The following is a 26,080-nucleotide window of genomic DNA, read 5'->3' as shown; positions in this document are numbered from 1 at the left end:
CATGTTGCCTTTCAGGCCAGTTGGGGGCTGGATTTAAGAACATAAGAGAAGCCATGTTGGATCAGGCCAATGGCCCATTCAGTCCAACACTCTGTGTCACATAAGAACGCAAGAGAAGCCATGTTGGATCAGGCCAGTGGCCCATCCAGTCACTCTGTGTCACATAAGAACATAAGAGAAGCCATGTTGGATCAGGCCAGTGGCCCATCCAGTCCAACACTCTGTGTCACACAGTGGCCAAATACACACACATACACACACACACACACACACACACACACACACACACACTGTGGCTAATAGCCACTGAAGAATCTCTGCTCCATATTTTTATCTAACCCCCTCTTGAAGCTGACTATGCTAGTAGCTGCCACCACCACCTGTGGCAGTGAATTCCACATGTTAATCACCCTTTGGGTGAAGAAGGACTTCCTTTATCCATTTTAACCTGACTGCTCATCAATTTCATTGAATGCCCACAAGTTCTCGTATTGTGAGAAAGGGAGAAAAGGACTTCTTTCTCTACTTTCTCCATCCCATGCATAATCTTGTAAACCTCTATCATGTCACCCCGCAGTCGACGTTTCTCCAAGCTAAAGAGCCCCAAGCGTTTTAATCTTTCTTCAGAGGGAAAGTGTCCTCCTGCTAGGAAGCTGGCTGGTGGCGGGGAAACACCCCACAAAAATGAAGTTTTCCCCCACCCCTGGGGGGGGGGCAGGCAACCCTATGCCATCCTGAATCCACTGCCCATCAACTTTGCTGGATACTCTTGAGTTCTACCGTGCCCCCTGTTAACTGTATCTACCCCATGCACAGTCTCCAAGTTTTGATGCAATAATTCAGAGCAAGAGGTGTCAGTTCTCAGAAACAGCTAAATAAACAAAATATTGCAAGAGTGCTCATCTTTTAAGCATATTTTAAAGTTTTTAAAAAATCCTTGTGTTTATCTGTGTCCTTTATAAAGTTTATATCTCCACTACTTGGCATTACATTTTGTGGCCCGGCCTGAAAAGGTCTCATTTATGTCAGATCTGGCCCTCATAACAATTGAGTTTGATGCCATAAAGTGAGCCCACCCTCCAAAGCATCTCTGTTCTCCAGGGGAACAGATCTCTGTATTCTGGAGACAAACTGCAATTCCAGGGAATCCCCAGTCCCCACCTGGAAGCTGGCATCCCTTAAAGCATCCTTGCAGCCCTTAAAAAGCAACAGTTACGAGAGAGGGGTGTCTCCCTCCCCCATTTGGCTACTATTGGACTCACTGCAAGCCTCCTTGATTTCATGTTTCAGAAATGCAGGATAAAATTTAATTTGCTGTCAGATCCGAGCGCGTAGGAAATGTAATGTTAGATGGTCTCTCTATCAACATTTCCAAGCAAAGGTTAAATTAAAAGTGGAGCTCTAAACTAGACCCTTTTGACTCTAATTGGTCACAGATGCCCTTCCGATTGCCTTGTGTGCATGCTTTGTTTTAGGAAGAAGAGAATTCTTCTTTATCACCATCGATCTGTGTCTTTTTTGAGAAGCAACCCCCCCCCCCCAAATCCTTGATTTATTTCCATGTTTTTCTTAACAGACTCCCCTTCCACCCCTTTTTCTGCAAGCCAGGCATACAGGAGGGTTTTTTGTGGGGAGGGGGGGAGGTCTCTCTACTAATCACCAGCTTCTAACAGCAGGCCTGGTGAATTCGGCTGGGTACTTGATGCACGAAAAAGTGTAGACTGATTTATAGCTGCTGAAATCAATCCCTGCTTTACTGTTTCTTTTAATCATATCGAGAGAAGAATTACATGCTTTACTTTCAGGAAGAAAATTTATTTGCGTGCGTGTTTGTGTTTTAATGGCCTTGCGCTTGTTAAGAAATGGAAACCTCATATCTGGATCTGGAATGGTTTCCCTTCAATCTTTAGAGAATGATAGATGAAAATATTCCCGCTTGGCGGGAGAGGAAACCGGGATGTTGGCTTTTTTTCAAAAAGCTTGTTCCTCAGTGGCAGGCTTTAAGATCTGTGTTTAGTTTTGCTTTACTTCCATATTTATCATGTCATAAGGCACAAAGGGCTTGGGTGGTGGTGAGACAAGAGGCAATGATTGGTTGAACTGCTCTGATGTCACAGACAGACTCAGGATGTAGTCACTCTGATCTATTATCTAAATAGGGCTGCCAGGTTTCCAGGCCAGGCAGAGGTTCTCCTGCCTAGAAGGTTCCCAACCCACCAGAGCACATTGGGCAGGCAGGGGGATCCTCCCCCGATGTCGCCGGCTGCCATGAGCCCTGAGGAGGAGGAGCTGGAAGGGTTAACAGACCTGGAAGAGTTGCCAGCCAATTCCTCAGCTGAACAAACAGCAGCTGGCCCATCAATCACTCACCAGTGTCAGCTGTTGACGATCAATCTCCTCCACGCTCTCCTCCTCCCATCTCAAGAGTTCGAAGCAGGCTCCGGAAAGAACTTTCAGAGCGACGACATGAGGCACGCTGATGCTTCAGATCTCTCAGCCCTGAGTTCTAGCAAAGTCACTGCCACCCAGGAAGCAGGCTGATTGAGGCTCCCATATAGCTCCCACCCAGGACCTGGTAACCTTGTGGAAGCAACAAGTCTATTCTCTGGCTTGCATCCACGCTCCTTCCTGATCCTGACCTGCTTGATATTCTTGGCACCCTGAACCTTTTGGCTTTTGGACATTGACTTCTGATTCCGGTTTGTGATTCTGCATTAGTGACTTGGCTCCTGCTTGACTTCCTGGACTTTGACCTTGGACTGGCTTTGGACTCCTGCCTGCCTACACCCTGAGAACGTGACAGATTGCTTCCACCCACACACTCACTCCGCAAGATGGATGAGGAGGCAAGTGCAGGCTCTGGGCAGCTAGCAGCCTTGCTCACTCAGGTACAGCACCTCACTCAAATGGTGGCTCACCTGCAACATCAGCAAGCCACTGTTGCTGCCCCACCCAGGTGCTTCCCCCCAGAGAAGTTCACTGGGAAGGTGGAGGGGTTTCCTGCATTCCTGACACAGTGCAAACTGTATACTGAATTACATGCCAGAGACTTCCCCAATGACAAGACCAAGGTATGCTTCACTGTCAACCTCTTAAAGGGGCAGGCAGCTAAATGGGCTACCCTCTTGCTTTTAGCCCCATCACCCCTGCTGACTGAGTACCAGGGCTTTCTGGATCATATGGCGGTAGCCTTTGCTAACCCCCAGCAAGCAGCCACTGCCAATCAGAACATCCGGACCTTGAAGCAGGGTAGGGACTCGGTTTCCCAGTACTCCACCGAGTTCAAGCTTCTGGCCCAAGACCTGGCCTGGAATGAGGCTGACCTCATGGTCCAGTATACGGAGGGGTTGGCCGATGAAGTCCTTGATGAGCTGGCACGAGGAGACAGACTGGTCACACTACAAGGCCTAATCACGCTGTGTCTCCGCATCACACTTGCATCCTGGTGATGGTGGACCTCTTCACCAAGATGGCTCACTTTGTTCCATGTCCCAAGCCGGCCACGGCTCCTGAAACAGCCCAGCTCTACCTCCAGCATGTCTTTCGCCTGCACGGACTCCCGGCACACTTGATCTCAAACTGAGGCCCCCAATTCACCTCCCGATTCTGGCAAGCCCTGCACTCCAGCTTAGGCACTCAGGTGGATTTGTCCTCAGCGTACCATCCCCAAATGGATGGGCAGACCGAATGCACCAATGCCATGCTGGAACAATACCTGCATTGTTACACCAGCTACCAGCAGGACGACTGGGCTGCCTTGCTACCCCTGGCCGAGTTTGCCTACAACAACACCGTACATGCGTCCACGCAACAGACCCCATTTGCTGCCACCTATGGGTACCACCCTCGCTTCTTCCTCGCAGTCCTGCTCCCAGACAGAGGCATGATGACGTCATTGTGAGTGACATCATTGCACCAGCCACGTCGCACGCCAGACACTCTAGGAGCTTCCTGGAAAACTCATAGAGTTTTTCCTCCCAAATTGCTAGAGCATCCGGGAAAACCAAAGAGTTTTCCCAGAAGCCCCAAGAGCGGCCGGAGCACAATGTTGCCGCACGATGACATCACTTGCATGGCCGCAGGGGACTTGGCAACCCTATGTCTAAAGGATAACCAGCCTATCAGGGACCAAAGGATGGAATAGGCTTGGGTTGCTGGCCAATAGCTGGCAACTGTTGGACGTCTGGGGAGAGACACAGGAGGGGGTGCACCGTCATGGCAACAATGTTACAATCACTTCTGGGTTCCCCCCGGAAGTGACATCATGCTGTTTTAGGAGTCACTGGAAATTCTGAGGTAGAGTTCCCAGCAATTCCTAATATGGCGTGACGTCACTCCAGGGTTTCCGCTGGAAATGATGTTAACGCCCCGTCACTGATGGCAAGCTTTCGTTTTATATTCCTCCTATGCAGAGCTCTTTTTGTAGCAGGAGCTCCTTTGCATATTAGGCCACACACCCCTGATGTAGCCAATCCTCCAAGAGCTTACAGTAGGCCCTGTACGAAGAGCCCTGTAAGCTCTTGGAGGATTGACTAGACCAGGGAGGTGTGGCCTAATATGCAAAGGAGCTCCTGCTACAAAAAGAGCCCTGCTCCTATGGAGTGGGGACAGGAAGCAGAGGTTGCCAGCAAGAGGTTCCTAGCCACAGCAGGAGACTTGGCAAAATCTCTATAATATAGAAATGCAGTCATTAACTTACCCAAAGCTTTTTTGGTAGAAAAAGTCCATCAGGACCTCATTTGCATGTTAGGCCACACCCCCTGATGCTAAGCCTGCCGGAACTGGGTTCCTGGGCATGTCTGCTCAAAAAAAGCCCTAAACTTACCCTACAAGCCAACTATAACCAGCAAACAGCAGCCTACAGCCCTCCCACCCCCTGCTGGCCCTTCTCTTGGCCATTCAGATGGGCAGTGAAGGGGATGGGGTGCTGCGGCATTGTCTTGACACTATGACATCACTCCAGGTGCCACCCAGAAGTCATGTCGTTGCATCTGGTGATAGTCTAGCAGTCACCTGAAGCTTTAGGATTGTAGAGTTTGGGGTAAATGTGAGGCTGTCATTGGCAACATGATGACATCACTTCCAGATTGGGCCAGAAGTGACATCATTACCTCTCCGGAACTACCGTGAAATCATCAGCAAGCCCTTGCCCACACATACAGAAGAAATGGTTCGGCTAGCTGCCATTTTCAACCCAGCAACCCTACAACATTCCACAGGTTCAGAAGAATGAAGGTAAGAAATTTTGTAGGGTTGCCAAGTCCAATTCAAGAAATTTCAGGAGACTTTGGGGGTGGGGTCAGGAGACATTGGGGTGCAGCCAAGAGCAAAGTTGTGACAAGAATAATTGAACTCCAAAGGGCGTTCTGGCTATCACATTTAAAGGGATCGCACACCATTTGAATGCCTTCCCTCCACTGGAAATAATGAAGGATAGGGGCACCTTATTTTGGGGCTCATAGAATTGGACCCCCTAGTCCAATCCTTTTGAAACTTGGAGGGTATTCTGAGGAGAGGTACTGGATGCTATGGTGCAAATTTGGTGCCTCTACCTCAAAAAACAGCCCTTCCATAGCCCCAGATACCTGCAGATCAATTCTCCATTTCATCGTATGGGAATCGGTTTCCATAGGGAACAATATAGTGTTCAGCAGACATTTCCCTCCCCTCCCCACCTTTCTGATGACCCTGAAGCAGGGGGAGGGCTTACAAACTGGGGCGGAGGGTCTCCTGCTCCCACCTGGGGATTGACAACCCTAAAACTGGGAGAGTTGTATGTGGAGGAAGGTTAGTAATGAGGAATGGGAGTCAGAATCTGGAGCAAGAGGAGTGAAAGTAGCATGTCTTCTCTGCTGGGAAAGAAAAACCAGTTCCTTGGGATTGTATCTTTTCCTAGAATAGGGTTGCCAGCCTCCAGTTGGGACCTGGAGATTTCAGGCTTTTACAACCGATCTGCAGCTGGCAGAGATCAACTCCCTGGAGAAAATGGCTGCTTGGAAGGGCGGACTCTGTGGCATTGGACCCTGCTGAGGCCCCTCCCCTCCCCCACCCCCAAAGTCTCCAGGCATTTTCCAACAGAGACCCAGCAACCCTCTCCTGGAATTTAATGCACCTTCCGGATAGGATTCCCATACTGAAGGTGGGGCCTCGAATTCTCCCAGAAATACTATTGAACTCCCTATGCTAACAGACTGTGCACTTGTGCATGTCCAGAGATAGAAACTTTAGGACGTGTACTTTTTTACTCTGACCTGCGCTCCGTACTCATTGACACCTGTTTGAGTGAGCAAACAGCGAAGCCCGACAAATCTAAAATTGTCTTCTTGTTGTCAGCTTGGAACCTATGGGTAATTGAAACGGCTGCAAATTTTTTATATCTAGCGTCTCGGAGGCACTTAATGTATTTGCAAATTGCCGTTTGATGGATGGACTGCTTCCCTGTGATGTTCGATATCGTGCCAATAAATAGGGTGGCCATAATTTCTGCAGGCCAGCCAGGGACACCTTGAGGGGGGAAGGAATGTGTGTGTGCGCGTGCCGCCGGAAACAGGAAGTGACGTCACTTCCGGTGACGTCACGCCACCGCCGGAAACAGGAAGTGACATCACTTCCTGTGGCATCATTTCCCCCGCGCCACCTGTTGGAAGCAGGAAGTGACATCACTTCCTGTGACATCGTTTCCCCCAAATGACATCATTTCCCCCAAATGCCACTGCCGAAAACAGGAAGTGACTTCACAGCACTTCCTGTGACGTCCCCAAAAATCCCCCAAATATCACCGCCGGAAACACCAAGATTATTTATAGAGAGGGAAAGGGGGAAATAAAGTTAAATAAAACTCTTTTTTTACTTTTTTCAAAGTGAGAAGACTAGAGAGAACGGGTTCCACGCTGAGAAGCCAGTGAGATTCCAGTGAGACTGTGCTGCATAATGCGGCCTATTTATTTTGTCCTGTTTGCTCTGTTGGCTCTATCTGCACCACCTTCATCACTTTCGGGGTGTGGATCCCCCAGTGGGGTGGTCTCCCGACTCCCTCCGCCGGCTGTTTCTGATAGCCCTGCACCCCCTCTTTCATTTGATAGGTGTCCCGTGCGGGTGCCACCCTCCCGCCGGGAGATGCCACAAAATGAGCCCCCTTGAGGCTTATGGCGGCAGGGCTCAGGGGAAGCGAGCTAGACTGCTGTTCTTTTGAGGGGTTATAGAGTGTTTCGAGCCCGTCCCTGTGGCATCGGTCCCATCGTTGTGGGACCCAGGGGGCCGGCGCAGCGGCACGCCGAAGCAGCCTGTCACTAATAACACAGGTCGAGATGCAGGACAGGAACCCGGAAGTGACCCGGGTGGAGGCCCGCGTGCGGGGCCTGGCGGCAGAGAGGCCGGGGAGGTGGCGGAGAGGCCAGCGCTAGTCGCTGGAGGCCCTCCACCTCCAGCGACCAGCGCCGGCCTCTCCGCCGCCTCCCCGGCCTCCGCCACCGCCGCCGGGCCCCGCGCGCGGGCGGGTAAGGCAGCGAGTGAAGGAGGGAGCGTCCCCGCGCATGCGCAGAGCCCGCCACAATCGCCCTGCACACGCGCAGGGACGCTCCTTCCCTCACTCGCCGCCTTCCCCGCCCGCACGGCCCACCGGCTCTCTGGCTGGCTAAACCGGGACCTCTAATGGTCCCGGTATAGCCAGCCCGGGTGCCGGGAATTGGGGGCCAGAACCGGGACTTTCCCGGGTGACCGGGACGGTCTGGCCACCCTACCAATAAAGGTTATTGGATTGAAGTACTGAGCTCGAGGCTGCAGAGATCAGAGGAAAACGGCTGCTTTCAAGGACAGACTCCAAGATATATCATACCGCTTAGGCAGGGCCAGATTCAGGCCAACTGATGCCCCCAACCCAGCCCAGGTGCCCCTCAGTCCTGCCATTGCTTAACTGACAAGGCATGAAGACTTAAGAAGTGCTAATCGTGAAATAGAAGATTGAAAATTCAGTTTTCTTCCAGGCTACTCCCCAGGCCACACCCCACAACTCAATTAAATACAAACTTCCCTCCTAAAAAAAACTAATGTATTTGACACTAAACAGCAGTAAGCAATATAAGCAGAGACCCCTCTGTGGTGGCCCCCTTCCCTTGGGTCCTAAGCACCCGATGATTTTGCTTCAGGGCTTATCCAGGGTTGAATCTAGGAGAAACAGGACTCTGCCAGCTAAGTGAGATGGAACTGCCCTTCCAGAACTCCTGTCCCACCCTTCCCCAAACTCCACCCTCACTAGGCACTGCCCACAGCACGCCAAAAACCCTTCAAGCTGGAGTTGGCAACCCCACCTCCAGGTGTTCTCTGCCCACAATGGGGGCCTGTGCCTGCCCCACAGTCTGAGAATCGCTGGCACAGCAAGCCCTCTGGGATCACGATTGGCTACGTTTGTTGGTTTGGAATTTACCCAGAGATTTGATGCTGTTTAATAAGGCCTCGACTACAACAATGGTTTTCTTTCACACCACATCTCAGCAAGTGTCTTATTTGTTTCCCATCCCGTTGCGATGATGTTCTCGGACCTTCTTTCCCTCACTCTAGGGATCCTTCCTGCCCAAGTCCAGGAAGATAAGAGAAATCATCCCCATGTTGCAACAACCCAGAATCAGTTTGGAACCTCAGTGTCCTTTTATGGTTTATCAGTACTCAGAATGAAACTGGGGCAAACCTTTTTTCTGACCGTATTTACTGAATTCCGTAGAAATTAAAACTGAAACAAGCTTTAAAAAAAAACCAAAAAAAACCCAGCATTGTACCCATAGTATAAAAATGGTCTACAAATGTCTTACCGTGCAGACATGCCACGAAAACACGAATGGTAGATTATTTGACACTGAGATGCAGTATGAAAGAAAGACAGACAGGGAGGGAGGGAGGGAGGAAGAGAAGGACTCCCCGTGTGTTAATTACCTTTAAGGTGTTGCCTCCCAGCTCCAGCACTAGAATGCCGGCACAAGGCCAGCGCCCCAGGCATGGTGTCCTTCTCCACCCCTGCCTGGTGCACTCCTCCTCTCCCCGTCCTCGCCCCCCCTGTGAGGGCAAGCTCGGCCGCCAGCGGTGCAGTTTGCACATTGCGCCTCGCTGCCACCTGCTGTAGCTTTGCTTCCTGCACTGCATCTGTGCTTCAAGCTTCAACCACAGATGCAGCACAGGAGGTGGAGCTATGGCAGTCAGCAGCAGGGCACACTGTGCAAACCATGCCACCAGTGCCAAGCTCATATATTTCCCTCGCCAGGGGCGAGGGTAGGAGGGAGAGCCGACACCAGCATCCTCCCCACCCCCTGGCCGTGCTCCAGGCAGCCACCTAAGGCTGCCTAATGGACGCACCGGCCATGTTTCCTCCACTTAATTCTGCTCGTAGCATCTCTCTGGTAGTACTCCTTAGTTGTACTTCTCTTAACAATGCTGTGTTTGATGTTGTCAGCTTCCACAATTCCAAGATATTTGTAGTTTTCCTCAAAGCCCAGAATTTTGATGATGTTGTTGTTTGATAATGACAGGAGAAGAAATTGGAGCAGTTAATATCAAATGAGGAATTTTCCGAGGAGACTCACTATCGCTGCTGCTCTTTGTCATTGCCCTAATACCACTCATGGTCATTCTCAACAGCAGAGTCCTAGAATACCAGCTTTCAAAGACAGGCCCCAAATTTCACACTTGTTGTATATCGATGACTTGAAAATACGTGGAGATTGAGAGCCAGTTTGGTATAGTGGTTAAGTGTGAACCATAATGAGAGATTGGTGATGAGTGTTTTTAAGCAGAAATCACTGGGCGAACAGGGTTTGATTCCCCACTCCTCCACTTACAGCTGCTGGAATGGCCCTCGGTTAGCCATAGCTATTGCTGGAGTTGTCCTTGAAAGGGCAGCTGTTGTGAGAGCCCTCTCAGCCCCACCCACCTCACAGGGTGTCTGTTGTGGTGGGGAGAAGATACAGGCGATTGTAAGCCGCTCTGAGTCTCTGATTCAGAGAGAAAGACGGGGTATAAATCTGCAGTCTTCTTCTTCTTCTTCTTCTTCACTAAATACAGATTTAATACTTAGCGAAGATATAGCAATGGAATTTGGCCTTGACAAATGTGCAGCATTAGCACTGGATAAAGGAAAAATCGTTGAACAAGAAGAAATCAAGATCCCAAACTGATTATTACTCATGGCCTTTTGGATAACTGATTACTGATAACTCCTTCTGCTCTGCTGCTTTATTTCTGGTCAACTCTGACCTGCCGGGAATTGCCAGCTCTGAGTTGGGAAATTCCTGGAAATATGGGGGGCAGAGCCTGGGGAGGGAAAGGACCTCGGTGGGGGGGGGGGCGCATAACACCATAGAGTTCACCCTCCAGAGCTGCTGTTTTCTCCAGGAGAATTGAGCTCTGTAGTCTGGAGGCCAACTGAAATTCCAGGAGATCTCCAGGTCCCACCGGGAGGTTGGCAACCCTACCCAAGGGGTTTCTCTGCCCACCACTCCCTTTCTAGAGTTAATAAAGGACTGTCTGACTGGCAAAGCTCCAGGAAGAGGGAAGGGGTGTGTTTCCCTCCCAGCCCCGCACCGTGGTCCCCGTCCAAGTTAGCTTTCCAAGTGGCTGTGATTTCTGCTTAAAAACACTCATCACGAATCTCTCATGATGGCATCAAGTGCAACTTTTACTTAAATTTAAACAATAAAGGGTTTTTTTTTCCTGGGGTGGGGATATTATTGCTGCCTTGGCAGAGGAAGGAGTGAAAGCTTTCTTCTGCTCAGTCCCCGCCACACACTGTGTCCCCAGCCGTCTCAGACTCCCACATTCTTGTGATTTCTCTTTAGTATCTCCCAGTCTCTCATCTACTTGGGCCTTTAGTTCAATCAGAAAGAATCTCTGATGGGATTCTTCGATGCCACAAATATTTAACCCCTCACGAACGCTAACAGTCCTTCGTGATCACGTGTCTTCTCCTCTCGGGAAAATGCAGCAGACAGCAGAGAAGTGATATCTGGAATGGATCTAATTTCTAACCAGAAGAGGGTGGGGTGGGAAGAGAAAGGAACTTTAGCACGATGGGAAACACACCCCATCCTCTGCAGCGAGGTACAAGTTCGGTTTAGAAAACACCTTTAATCAAATTGGATTTAAAAATCATAGGTGGCCCTGTTGATCCATGGGGGTGGGGGGGGATCTCAGAACATCAAGTAGCATGATATCTTTTTACTTGAAGCCACTGCAATACAACAAAATATATTTCGAGCTCCCTAGGATCCAATGGACTGGATCACAGCTACAGAAAGGGCTGAGGAAGTAACCAGGAGCCGTTCCCCTGGAGAAAATGGCAACGTAAAGGGTGGAATCTGTGGCATTACATCCCTGCTAAGCTCCTTCCCTAGCAGGCCGGCCCAAGACTGTTTGGCACCCTAGACATGACTAACTTCTGCCGCCCCCCCTCCCCCCACACTGATAACGTCGCCAAATCACATGGGTTGCACTCCATTTGGAGCCCCTAGAAGGTCGGCACCCTAAACAATTGCCTAGTTTGTCTAGTGGCAGGGCCAGTCCTGTTCCCTAGGCTACACCCCTCAAATCTCCAGGAATTTCCTAACTAACAGCTGGCAGCTCTACTTATACCTAGCAGCCCTGTAAAAAGGATTGCTCTCTGGGAGATGATGCTGGGTGCAAATTTGATTCCAAGGCATCGCAGAGGCTGCCGGGACGACGGCGCAAAAATGTCTCTCCCTTTGAACGTATAAAAGGCAGCAGTTTATCAGGCACCCCCCTGAAGCCCATTATATCGGATCCTCTAAGGCTGAGAGCGACAGGAAAGTGTGGTTATACTAATTGAGAGTGGAGGAGGGCTTTTTGGGGGTAGGAAAAGCCCAGCTGGAACTCATTTGCATATTAGACCACACCTCCAGATGTCACCATTGTTTCATGCAGGGCTTTTTTGTAGGAAAAGCCCAGCAGGGCCTTATCTGCATACTAGCCCCCTGGGGTCAAGCCAGCCGGAACTGCATTAATGCGGGGGTGGGGGGGTGGGAAGCCCTGGGGTGGAGGATAATTTTAGAAGGTGCAGTCAGTCAATGGAAGCCACACTGGACAGCATTGCCAGTGCGCAAACACCCCTCCCATAAGCAGAGTCCCATTAAGAACTCCTCCACCTCCTCCAGGCATTAAACTTTTTTCTTGAAGGCTATCCAGGGCTTTCCTTGTAGAAAAAGCCCAGCAGGAACTCATTTGCAAATTAGACCACACCTCCTGATGTTACTATTGATTCACACAGGTTTTTTGTAGAAAAGGCCCAGCAGGAGCTCATTTGCATGTTAGGCCACACCCTCTGATGCCAAGCCAGCTGGAACTGTGTTCCTGTGCATTCTTGCTTTAAAAAAAGCCCCGAGGCTATCAAAGAAATGGTTTGGAGGAAACGAGCAGCGTTTCTGTGCCGTTCCCAAGAGTGGTCCGATGCTGGAGCGGAGAGGACAGTGATGACGTCTTTTTAAAAGACGGTTATTTACTGGCGCTGCTCTTTCCCAGTGGTGCTTGTTGTGGAGAAAGTAAACCTGCACGCATGAAACTAATGCATAAGTGAAGACAAGAGGCCTTTTCCTCTGGTTGTAATTTTTATGGATTGTCCCTTGTTCAAGAGCTCCAGCCATAATACACACCAAACACGACTGATGAATTTTGTCCATAATTTTTTCATGAAGGCAGAATTATATGTCTGTGAATATTTCAAGTAATTGTGTTTATTGTTTGTTTGTGGGTGAGTGGAGGGAGGAGTGAAGCTTCTGGAAGCTGCAAAAAGGAAAGTCAGTATGCTTAAAAAAACCCAAAAACTAATGTTGCTTTGAAGAAACCATGCCCCAGAAGAAAGAGTGATGTACAAATTAGAAATAGAAACAGTGATGTACAAACAACTTCATTTTTTTTTTGTCTCTGTTCATGGAGCAGATCTGCTTTACTATCGCACTAAATGTACTGATTAACCCGCTGATTTACTAACCCAGGTGCTTCTGTATCGGTGGGCTTTAGCCCCATAAAAGACCCCACACACACATACACACCAAAAGGACATATTTGTTTGTTGCATCAATTGTACCACTCATGGATTTTCCCTGCAAAACCTTATTTGGTCCCCAGTTCCAAACAGAAAAATAATCCGCCTTGAGTCCCTGTGAGAAAGGACTACAAATAATGTAAATTATATATTATTTTATCATTATATATATTTTTAAGTCAATACAAAGAAAAAAAAACAGCAAGAGAGTGAAGGTTTGTGAGTTCGCTTTGAGGAAGGAAGGAAGAGATGAAACTAAGACTGGGAGTTTCCACACTTAGAAGACTGGAAAAACAAACTTGCTAATGGCAACATTAACAATCTATTTGAGCAACAGGTCAATTTCAGTTACGGCTCTTGAAGCGAGAAGGGGTGTGCACTACGGGTACTACGCAAGCAGGAGACAGATTAAGAATGAGAAGCAGTTTAGAACATTAGATACAAATATATGTTATTGAGAGAGAAGCAGAATAAGAATCTGTTTTAAATGTAATATCCTGGATATAAATGCGTGTAAGGAAGGGGACTTTGGGGAGAGCATCTTTTTCTAATTTCCTTATTACGAGATAGATTATACAGCTGCAAAAATTAATAGTGAGTATGCCCTTCGTTGTAATAATGAAGAAATCAATGATGTAGTTGCAAAACAGACATTTTTATGAAGTTTGAAATGTAAAATGTTGAATAGAAATGTACCCCAACAGAAGTAAGGACTATTGAATTTTATAGATGATATCTTAATCATTATGATGAAGGGGATGTTGGAGACGGATATCTTCTGTCTCATATATTCTGTTAAATATGATTGTCCTCGGCATGCATAATTATGTCGTATAATCCCCCCTTTTTTTTCTTTCTGTATCTTCTTTGTATTATTATTCTATTTTCTAAAAAAATAAATAAATATATATTTGTAAAGCCCCCCAAAAAATCAACATGGGGATTTGCTGTGGAACGAGAAATTAAATATCCCATGAAATGCCCTCACCTGAGGCCTTATCCACAGCTATTGTGCTGTGCCCTGGCTAGACGCTAACGCTTGTTTGGAACTGGGGGTCAAATTAGGTGTTACATGGGAGATCTATGACTGAATCCCTTGTGGATTTTTAATATTGTCAAAAAGTAGGATTTGAAAGCAATGCCAAGAAGACATGATTTCTGCCAATGCTCTTTTCCCAATAATAATCCATCAGCTATGGATGCCAGTCTCCAGGTGGGACCTGGGGATTCCCCAGAATTACAGCTCACTTCCAAACTACAGAGATCAGTTCCTCTGGAGAGAATGGCGGCTTTGGAGGGTGGACTCTGTGGCATTGTACCTCACTGAGTGAGATCTCTGTCCTCCCCAGGCTCCATCCCCAAATATCCTGGAGTTTCCCAACCTGGATTTGGCAACCCTACCCTCCACCAATGACCGGGGGGGGGGGGACAGAGCAACCCAACGCTCCACACCTCTATTAAGCGGCTGTTGGTCAAGTTGGGGGAAAGATCAGTGCTTGACTTCTTACCTGTCTTTTCCACCTACTAATCAGTCTGGACAGTGACTGCTATAAAGGCAACAGCATTTACGAGTGGAAGGGAAGCATTTAACTCCTTCCCACCCAAGGCCATGGCCTTGATCCAACTATGCCCATCCCGGAAACTGCTTTTGAGATTAATAACTCCAAAATAACTCAGGCTTGGGAGTTTGATGGGTGGAAGTCTGCTTGCCATGGCATTAGAGGATCTAACTAGGTCTATGTGTCTAAATTAGGGCCGCCATCTGCCAGGTGAGTCCCAGAGATCTCCAGGAATAACAACTGGTCTTTGTATTGGGTTAAATCTAAAAAAAAAAATTTTTTTTGAAAGCACAGAAGCTTTACACAATATCCCTGATCCTCCATGTTTCCTGGTTAAGGGGAAAATACTGCTCGAACAAATTACAAAGATGATCTGACTCCAATAGTAACAAGAGAAATAAGTCTTATTTACAAAAATACCTACGTATTCAAGTAGGTACATTGAACTCAGGGCTTTGTTTGTATAACAAGTCCAGCAGGAACTCATTTGCATATTAGGCCATACCCCCTGATAGCACCATTGTTTTACATAGGGCTGTTTTGTAGAAAAAGCCCAGCAGGGACTAATTTGCATATTTGGCCATACCCCTGACACCAAGCCAGCCGGAACTGCGTCCCTGTGCGTTCCTGCGCAAAAAAAAAATTGCCCTGATTTAACTTACTGTGAACAGATTAATTTCAAAAAGGTAAACCTGCTACAGCTCCAAGACCAGGAAAGAAATAGAAAAGGGGCCAATACAAGATGAAACAAAAGGCAAGCGACGGCCAAAGAGGCTCAGTATCTAACCAATGAGAGGGGAAGGCAACTGCCAAGTGTATCCCAGTGAGAGAGAATTCTCTTAACCTTTTCCCTCCCAGATCCTCTTGCATGTGGAATTATAATATCCAACACTTCTGACCTCAGAGACCATCTCCTCTAGTGAAAACGACTGCTTTCGAGGATAGACACCATAACATGGTACCCCCGCTTAAGTCCCCCCCCCCAAACTCCATCCCCAAATCTCTGGCAACTGTCCAACCTTGAGTTGTCAACCCTGCGTGTATAAGGTCAGGCCTGGATCCAGTTCTTGACACCCCATATGCATTTTGGGAACGGGCTATCAACCATGCGGCCACTGGCCCCTGTTTTTCCAACACCTTATGTAAGAATCACAATAATTGTGCCCAGGGCTTGTTTTTGTCAAAATAATTGTGCCCAGGAACTCATTTGCATGTTAGGCCACACCCTCTAATGCCAAGCCAGCTGGAACTGCGTTCCTGTGCAGTCCTGCTCAAGAAAAGCCCTGACTGCGCTCTTGTCTATTCCATAGCCGGAAGAAGCCCTTTGACATCCTCTTTCTCTCCATGACCCCAATTCAGATGGTGAAGGATTGAATGGTCCATAATATGCTGGTTAAAAGGGGATAACCCTGCAATGAAGTTTATTTGTGGGCTTGGATTAAGGGAGGGGCAGGTAGCAGTCTGGTCCTTCTAGGCTTGGCAAAGCCTTTAAAATTATCTTGTCTCCCCTCAGCATTCAGGTTTTTAAACACCTCCTTCTCTTTCGACATGTGATTTAAATTTTAATCTCTATTATTAACAGTAATGTTTGGAAAACCAATTATGTTTGTGCTTTCTGGCATAATGCTGCTGCTGCGATCCTCTGTGCATATACCTGGACAGACGTCCCTTTGGACTTGATAGGACCTCCTTCTCCATCACCATGTAGAAAAGGGCTTTTGAGCTGTGGTGCTGGAGAAGACTCTTGATAGTCCCTTGGACTGCAAGAAGATCAAATCAGTCAGTCCTGAGGGAAATCAACCCTGACTGTTCCCTGGAAGGCCAGATGCTGAAGCTGAAGCTCAAATACTTTGGCCACCAAATGCGAAGGGAGCGCTCCCTGGAGAAGACCCTGATGCTGGGGAAGACAGAAGGCAAAAGAAGACGGGGACAGCAAAACATGAGATGGCTGGACAGCATTACTGATGTAACAAACACGAATTTGAGCAGACTTCGGAGGATGGTGGAAGACAGGAGGGCCTGGCGTGACTTTGTCCATGGAGTCGCAAAGAGTCGGACTCGACTGTGCGGCTGAACAACAACAAAAGAAAAGGGAGTGGCAAGGAGCGCCTGTTTACAAAGCACACTTTCTGGGAAGTCACCCGTGTTGGAGCGAAGGGGATTCACATCCAAGAAAAGAAATGTTGTACATTCTTCATCTGTTACGTTTTAAGACACTTTGTTTTGCCTTTTCTATGGACGTGGGTTTTGAAAACACCTGCACTGAAAAGTGGTATCAAGTATTTACATATATATTTTAAGATTTAAAGTATGCTTTGAGTAGTTGGGATGTAATAATTGGAGGGCCTTCAACCTTACGCTTTCCTTGCTCTTGTTAAATGTTAAAACATCCCTCTCAGAGCTCTCTTTCCAGCGATGAACATGGTTTGTGAAACACAAAGAAAAATCCCCAGTGTGCCACGCGTTTACCTAGGAGGAAGCCCCGTGGAATTCCAGGGGTCTTTCTGAGCAACAGAGCATGATTCACAGCAGTTTTATTCCTAATTGATACTGAAATCCGTTTTCAATATCTTTCATGTTAAAATCACTCCCTTCTGCTTCTGTGCGGCAGGCATTCACAAAGCCCATTCTGGCCTAAAAGGCATTCTAAAAAGCCAGATGTTGCCTCCACCCCCAGAGCTTTGATTTGAATAAGGGATTGGTAGGAATTCTCCCCAGAATACGTGGTGCCAGTCCAAATTGTTCATGTCACGGAACGGAACAGCTTATTTTTTTGGGGGGGAGGGGTGGCAGGGTAATTTCTTCTATTTTTATTTTCCAGAGTTTTTCTTTCAACTTATTTTCTTTCACCTTTGGTTAAACAGGTTGGGTGGGTTTCGGTGCTGCTTCAAAAACTTGCAAATCCTGTTTGACCAGAGGGGACAAAGAGAATCTTCTTTTTCTCCAAATATTTCCAAGTATCATGTCTCCAGCCCAAGGAGGCAATCCTGTGCACGCTTAGGAGTAAGTACCGTTGCCCTGCTTCTGAATAAACATGGTTCAGATCGTGCTTCTTGCCTGCAAAACAATCCTAAGCTTTAAGTACAAATATGTGACTCTTGATTTTCATGAAATGTATCTTTAAAGTAAGTAGGTTTAAGATTCTGGCCCTGCTAGGATGTACCCAATACCAAAATAGCAAAGATTTTATATATATAAATTCAAAGACGCTTACTCAGAAGTAAGCCTCTCAGCTCAATCCTCTGGGTGTTTACCCCAAAGCCCCTTGCAGCAGAGATCGAGGGGGCTCAATTTCTAATTGGTGTTCTTCAGGGTCGTACCAAATTCCTTTAAACTTTTCTTGCATTCTCTTGGCAAATGGCTTCTGAATCTTCAGTTATGATGTAAAAGGCATGTGGGAAAATACAGAACCCCAGGAATCTGTTAAGACCAAGGGGGTAAGAAGGCAGCGGTTTGCATGCATCAGCCTCAAATGTGGGGGGCAGGGGGGTTGCCCCTTCTTTTGAAGACCGAGGTGAGTTTTTAATTTCCTGTTAAGGACAGTGCTGCAGAACAGAAGAAAGCATACACGAATGGTGGGACTTGGATGGCTTGCTCCAGAGATATCTTCAAGGCCTTGATCAGGATAGAATAGGAAGGGGAACACTGAGTCTTTTTTAACAAAAGGCCCCAACAAAGACCCTTCTCTCTGGGTGTGTACAAGGTCTCTTTTTGAAGCGACTCATTTTTGTTTCCTTTCTGACCCGGGAAGGCCTAGAGATGGAAGATGGTCTTTTTGCCAGCGGAGAGGGAAAGCGGTTGTTGTCTCTCCAATCGAAACTTCAAGTCCTCTGAGAAAACTTCCTAACCTATTTTGGATTTTTTGCAAAAGAAAAGGAAAGGTTCAGGTTTGGCCTTGAAACGTCCCACAAAGCGGGGAGGGGGGAGAAATTAACACAACGGATCCGGCAGGCGTGGTTGACGGCGAGTTTGAGGATGATTTTGGAAAGTGAAAAAGCATAATTGCATACAGATATCGGTCCCTCCCCTCGCTGTCCCTCTCACAAAAGCCCACGTTGAGTGTTTATGGCATTAAAATCACTTCTGGACTTCTGGGCCTTTGAAGTCGGCTCCTCGCCGCTTGGCTTTCGACTGCGCTTTTTCCCACAAAGCGGCAGTGCCGTGCTTTCGAACAGAATCTTAATTTCGGTTTCTGCTCGACAAGATGTCTCGATGTGTTTCTGACGGTTGTGATTCATCTGGAATGCTGCAGCTACAGAATGAACGAGGCGGGGGGGGGGGGGGAGAAGCAAGGGGTATCTTTTACAGAGCCAATTTCTGGCGGGCGGGCCAGAGCGTACGCAGGCAAGGTTCCCTTCTGAATGGAGCCAGGCTTATGAAGCGATCGTCGGAAAAGGGGTGTGCCGTTCGGCAAAACATCTGTCCTTTTGGTTTTGGAGAAATGCAGGCATTGATGGAGATGGAGGCGGAAACAGAATTTTAGAAATTTAAAAAGAAAGGTTGAGATGCCTTTGTTTCTTAATAGCCAGAGCCAAATGACCCAGGTGTCTCACACATTCTTTTCAATACCTGCCTGCAGGATTGCAGACATTCTTGGCTGCATTGTGGTGTGTGTGTGCGTGTGAAAACATCTTCATCCATTCCCTGTTTGTGGGGGGCGGGGAGTGCTTTTGTGAGCCTACAGCAACAGCAGGGGCTCCACAGATTCCACTGCCATCTGGGCAAACTTGATGGCACCCTGTTAAAATGAAGGGCACGATCCAGTGAAAATTAGGCACGACTATTTGAAAATAAGGGACCAGGATGTTGCTACAGCTTGCCCAGGTCATCTGGATTTCCAGGGGACACGGTTGTGATTAATGTCGGTTGGATTGTATCGAAATGGATACCAGAGAGCCCTGCTCAGTTTCATAGGCCAATAAAAGGAATGGGAGAGCCATGTCCTTACGGTGCCCCCTTTCAGGTAGAGCGCCGGGGTCCATATTGTTCCCATCAGTGGGACTGACTAATAAGTAAATATGTGCAGAATTCACTCTGTGGTCGCTGTGTACGGCAAGTGACGGCTTCTCTAAAACCCTGCCGGAAGCTGAACAGCGAAGAGGGCCTGTATCCTTGCTTCTAAAGTTCTCCTTTATTTCCCCTCCCCTCCCATGTCCGATGACAGAACATAATAAGATTCCAGGCGACATTAAATGCAAACCATTTCAAAAGCCACTTAACCGTACACCAAAAGGAATGCGCACACCACCTGAAAACAGCCACAGAAATGAAGAACCACAGAGTAATAAGGCATAATTTGCTCTCACCATCTAAGTCTGATAGAACAAGCCAGAAATGAGGTTTTCACTCCCGGGGGTGTCTGTCCCTTGTACAAAGGTTCAGTCTCTCACTGAAAGTTGCTTCTCCAGTAGCGCATCCAAAGCCATCGGTCATTGCAAATAATCACACATCACTTCAGACGATCCGGAGCTTGACACTTTCAAACCAAAACCCATCTTGAAGGGAACATTTTCTGTTCACGCTGCCACTTTGCCATTGCAAACGACAGAACTGAGAACGGCCCGTTCTTTAAAAACACAATCCCCGGTTTTGAAAGTAGGTTCTGACTTGCTGCACTTACTAGTAAAATATGTTTGCTTGGGGCAAGGACGAATACAAACCCCTGCATCCCAAAATCTTCCCGGCTTCTAACCGAGGCTTTAGAAATACGCTGGCTACACCAAAACGGAAGATGCTTCAAACCTTTGCTAGATCTCTGAATTGAAGCCGACAACATAAACAGCTTTTCAAAGAGACTCCCCCCCCCCACGGTTATAGGTATGCAAGTAGCATAACATACAATATAAAAGCATTATTGTCACTTATGAGCCCCAGGTCCTTATAGGAACCCCAAGATCTCCATTCTAACATATTAAGCCATTGCTGATCCTGTAAGATGTTACAAGAGAGATGGAATGCCAAACGCTTGCCAACGTTAAATTTGTCTGGCTACATATTCTTCAGTTGTCTTCGGGATCAGCAGACGGGATCGGAATGCAAAGGTCCCTTCTGTTCTGACTGATGTCTAGCGAGCTCCTAAGAAACTGGCCCCCAGTAGCGTTATCTTGGAAGCCAAATAGACACAGGTCTTTCATGTTAGCTGGGAGTGTTCCCCACATGCGCTGAAAAGGCAAGTCCAGAGAGGAATGGGAGAGGCAGCGGATTTGAGCCTAGAGAGCGACTTTCCCTGCCTAATTATTCCACCTACTTTGATTATTTTAGTCTTATCCTAACAAAAGGCAAAGACCGCTATCGCTGAATGCACAAAGTCTGCACAGCAGCAGGCTGGAAGAGAAATCTAAAAGGAAAGCAGGCCAACGGTGTTCATGAGCAGCTACGACACAGTCTTGTCTTCCAGCAGAAGATAAACTCACGCATGCCTTTCCCGCCCCCCCCCCCACTGGTGTGCTGAATGCCATTGAACTTTTATTTGATTGTGTCTTATTTTAATACCTTCAAGGTGTCTTTCAGCAAGCAGATCATAGCCTGTCAGTCTGAAATCCGACTGTAGAACTAACAGCAGCAAATAGATCAGAAATAGTCATTTGAAAGCTTGAGAAAACAGTCTGGACCTGATATCTAAAAGATAGAAAAGTGGTCACATGATGGGTGTTTCTGCAGAAGACCCTATCACTGGTCAACCCTGAGCCTCTTGTGATAGGGTTGCCAACCACCAGTTGGGGCCTGGAGGGTATTACAACCGATCTGCAGGTGACAGAAATCCAATTTCCGGAGAAAATGGCTGCTTCGGAGGGCGGGCTTTATTGTGTTATACTCTACTCAGCTTCCTGCCCTCCTCAAACCCCACCAGCCCTGTGTTTCACCAGGTCCCCCAAAACCTTCATGGATTTTCCAACCCTGCAGGGTCAGCTGGATCAGACCCTCTGAGGATGACCCAAAGGACTTGTCAGATTCAGACAACACAACGACCTTCGCTGCTTGTGCCCTTTCTGCATTTTTGGGCAGAACGCCCCTTACTCCAATCAACGCCACACGCCAGCCAACTGCACAGATGCTTCCACCAATGCCGCTTTCACACATACAGAAGAATGCACTTTCAATCTGCTTTCGGTGCGCTTTGCGACGGGGGTTTACTGAGCTAAATGGAAAAAAAATCGACTTGCGAACAATGGCTAAAGTGCATTAAGAGCACATTATTCAGCGTGTGTGAAAGCACCTCAAGTAAAGAAGCAAGTCCCGTCACCTGCCACTGTGGGGTTTTAACATCCCTGCTCCTCTCCCCAGGGCCCTCGCTTGCTCTTCCCTTTATGATTTAGCACAACATTTGCTAAACTCACAGTCGGAGATGGTGCAAAAAAGTCCCTGGGCCTTGTTTTTGCTCAGCTGGAAACGGAGGCTTCTCTTTCATCCTTGAAGCAAACAGGGTTTGGCACAGAGGAACAATCCAAATCCAGGGTCAAGGATAAGGGAACAGTCGCCATTTACCCCGGACAACCTACCCCAGGGGTAGATTTCTGCAGGCATGTGAAAAGTGGTCTTGCTCTCCGCCCCCCAGATGTGACTTTCCTTGCCTTTCCCTCACCTTTGATCTGCCTCACTGTTATCTACGACCTGATTTCATTACGACTGTAGCCCAGTCCTGGCATACTTAATTTCTCTGCATTTGACTCCTGAGCATAAGCAAACGCTGCAAGCAGAGCACAGAGGTGGTAGGCAACTCCAAATCCTGTCTCTCACCCTCTCGTATCGCTGACAGCTCATTCGCACATGCAAGCCATCACCGGATTTTACACTCATCACCACCCGTGTATGAACCAGCCTTTCTACTGGATCTCAGTCTCTAATGCTGAGCTCACCCGAGTTCCATTAATAGAATTCATCCCCCACAATCCTCATATGTAATTTCTAGAGGCTGCATCATCTTCATCATCAAAGGGAATCCTTTCATGTCCAGCATCATATGAAGCTGCCTTCTACTGAACCAAACCCTGGGTCCATCAAAGCCAGTCTTGTCTACTCAGACTGGCAGCGGCTCTCCAGGGTCTCAAGCTGAGGTTTTTCACGCCTACTTGCCTGGACCCTTTTTAGTTGGAGATGCCGGGGATTGAACCTGGGACCTTCTGCTTTCCAAGCAGATGCTCTACCACTGAGCCACTGTCCCTCCCCTTGTGATGCCACCACCACGGAGCAGATCAACATTCTCTCCGTTTGACAGATGAGGGTTCTGAATTGTTGTGGAGTGCTCAGCTGCTGCGTGGTGACAGCAAGATTCAAATCTATGTCTCAGCCCAGCATTTTCCCCATTTGTAAACCATGTGGGTTTCTATCATTCTATCGATGCAAGAGAGCAGCACAGTCCGGAAGGCGATTGTCATTAGCCGTGCCAACCAAATGCTTAGCTACACAGAACTTGTTCTATCTCGACAGCTGACACACAGACTTTTACCAAAGCCAGTCGGCTCGAAGAATGTTGCCTTGCTTAACGCTCATGTCTAAAGGCATTTCCAAACTGAAATCCAACTAGGATACCAACTTGGTTTTCCATAAATAAAAATAAAAGTCTTCCGGCTTTCAGTGCTCTGCGGCAATCTGCAACTTTGACGCACAGAGGTAGCAAAGATTATGGGTAGACTTGCAGCGCCTGCAGATCAGACTGTTACTAGGCCCAGTAGCAGGGCTAGCAAAAAGTTAGCAGCCCTAAATGGAGACGTGCCCGAGTCCCAGGGATCCACAAAGGGATCTCTGGCAAGCCGCTCTCCCCACCTTAGTTCTCCCACCCATGAAATGGGAAGAGCCGTAATCTTCTAGATGGGAGAAGCAAGTGTTACAACCCTGCAACATACACATTGTGGTCTCGAAAGCTAACTGTAAGTAACCACGATCCTCCAGAATTACACCCTACAAATGAGTAAGTCTCTCTGCCATGTGGGAAGAGGCAGAGGAAGACCTCTCAGTGGGTTCCATTTCGAGCGAGCCATTGAATGCAACAGCTTCCCTGGTGCATTGAGCGCCTCGATTTTTTTTGCAACACTTATGACATTGCCCTATGTGATCCCCCAAATGCCTCTGAGCATCTCATACGCTATATTTACATCCAGTGGAAATAAGGTTCATGTAGGCTAGGGATTAGGAGGAGAGCTGGAACTGGGCATTTTAGTTGAAGTAAATGTTCCCCAGAGGCAGGATTCCTACGGATAACAGAAGGGGATAGAGGCACTGTAAAGATCACACATTTATTGCAGGGTAAGCTTTTGAGACCCTGAGGCCGTGGGTCTCAAAAATGGTCTCGAAACACATGGTCTCGAAACACTACCACAAATGTTAATTCCCGAGTAACTGTCTGTTGCACCAAAAGAAAACAGAAACCAGTTGCACTTTTAGAGGTGATTTTTCTTTTAAAAAACCCAGCCAAAGCTTTCTGTGCGCTAGAGCTCATTCCATCAGATACAGGAAGGTGCTCACAGCTGTGAAGGCCAAGGAGTTTAAATCTGGCAAACAACAGAAAGGCAGAGAAGGGAGCGTCGTTTGCGGCCTTTCCTAGGAATTTAGCGGCCTGATGGACGTGGGCTTCAGCGCCTGATGAAATGCATATGCGCTTCACGCTCCTGATGAAGTGAGTTCTGGCGCGTGGAAGTTTATGCTGGAATAAATGTTGTGCCTCTCTGAAGTCCCCCCCCCCCGCCCCACTTCCCGGACTCCTGTTTCCTTTTGTCATAAATGCGTGAATCTTTACAGCGCCACGGGAGTCTTTGAACAGGAAATACAAAATAAAATCAGTTTCCAAAAATTAAAAAAAAAGCACTTTGAGGGTGATTTCTGAAAAAAAAGTTCTTCAGTGCCCCCAACTTTCCCTGGATTTCACGCCAAGCTCCATCGTGAGTATTATCATTAACATTAAGATTAGGATGAGTCTAGCATTAAGCATAACACAGGTATTGTTCTTCCGCTAATAAAAATGGGTCTTAACCAGTGTTTTCCCTAAACTGCAGACTTGTGAGCAAAAATTCTACTTTGTGAGCTGCTGGCATTCAAGTTGTGAGCTGCTGCACAAATGAGTGTGCTCTGGGGTCATCCTTCCTGAGCTAACACAAGAAATGTGTGAGCTGGAGGCTAAAAATCTGTGAGCTAGCTCACACTAACTCAGCTTAGAGGGAACCCTGGTTTTAACAGTTCTAGCTGGTGACCGGATTATGCCCACTAACAGTTCTTGTGGAGAACTTCTCCTCTCTCTTCTCTGCTAAGGACAGAGCGAAGCCTGTGCCAGTTGTGTTCAGCCAGGGCTGGGCTCTATTCACAGCCACGGGTTTTGGATCAGTAAGAAGCACCCAGCCAAAGCGACCTCCTCCTGGGGAGTCTCTGGGCAGAGCTTAACAACCAGGATCGGGACCATGGAGCACTTGGCGTTTGGGGGACCTGTCTGTCAGCACCAGGAGTGGCCAACCGACGGCTCGGGGTTCACATGTGGCTCTTTCACACATATTGTGGGGCTCTCAAAGCCCCCCCCCCCATCCCCGCCCCATCGCCCAGCTGGGAGAAGGCATGTCTCTCTTTAATTCACTTCTCCCAGCCAAGCCAGCCGGCAGCTTGGAGAATGCATGTCAAAGTAAAGTTGCTTTCTTTCCATCTCCCCCTCCCTCCCCTCCCCCCCCCCATCTATTTGCTTTCTTTCCCCCCCCTTTCTTTCTACTTTCCCTTCCTTCCTGTCTTGCAGCGCTCAGACCTGCGACGTTCGCGGCTTGCGGCTCTCAAACCTCTGACATTTGTTCTCTGCTGCTCTTACGTTAAGCAGGTTTGGCCACCCTTGTCTCGCCCGGCCTCCTTCCTCCCCGCGGCCAGCGCCCAAGCGCGGGGATGGCTGGGCAAGGCGCTAGTCCTCAAGACCTGCAGGCTGAGCTCCCCAGACCCGGAGGCGACGCCTTAGGCGAGGGCGAGCCAAGACTCCCCCCGGGCACCGCGGAGGCCGCCAGAACCCCAAGGCCCGACCACCTCCCGCCCTCGCTCACCTTCTTGGAGCGCGCCTCCAGCCTCGCTGCCGCTGCTGCCCCCCGACGGCTCCGGGCCGCCCTTGCCGCCTTCCCTGGCCTCGGCGACGCCGCCTTCCGGGGCTCCGTTCATGCCGGCGGCGACTTCCTCGAGGTCCAGGAGGTGGCTGACGCTGAAGTTCTTCCTGGCCTGCGGGTTGTCCGGAGGATCCAAAATCCGCACCGGGTTGGGGGCGAACTGCTTGTCCATGCCGTAGGCGGCGGGCCCCCCCGCGTCCATGCCTCCTCCCGGGGGGGACTCCAGGCTCGCCCCCACCTCCAGCTTCCGCGGCGCCCCCCCCACCCCACCCCCGCGAGCCCCCCGCCCCACCCCTCCAAAAAACCCCCCTTCGGGTGTCTTTCCTCCGCGCCCCCCCCCCCTCCTTCTCCTCCTCCTTCTGCCTCTCCCAGGGAGGAAAAAGCGAGAGAGCTGGCCTCGGTCCGCCTCGTGCTGACGTCTG

The 26,080-nt window shown here is 48.5% G+C and overlaps 1 protein-coding gene across 1 annotated transcript in view; it reads right to left on the bottom strand.

Annotated features, from left to right (window-relative positions):
- PRRX2 (paired related homeobox 2) overlaps window positions 1-25,860 on the bottom strand; it is a 140,946-nt gene extending 115,086 nt beyond the window's left edge. The window contains exon 1 of the mRNA XM_060250897.1: window positions 25,602-25,860. Coding sequence (XP_060106880.1) covers window positions 25,602-25,860 — 259 coding nt within the window. The remainder of the gene's footprint in view (window positions 1-25,601) is intronic.
- Window positions 25,861-26,080: the final 220 nt, after the last annotated feature.

The sequence above is a fragment of the Heteronotia binoei genome, chromosome 12, assembly GCF_032191835.1.
Source record: "Heteronotia binoei isolate CCM8104 ecotype False Entrance Well chromosome 12, APGP_CSIRO_Hbin_v1, whole genome shotgun sequence".
Taxonomy (NCBI): domain Eukaryota; kingdom Metazoa; phylum Chordata; class Lepidosauria; order Squamata; family Gekkonidae; genus Heteronotia; species Heteronotia binoei.
Note: the sequence above shows the minus strand (reverse complement) of the source record. Positions and strands in the feature narration are given on the sequence as shown.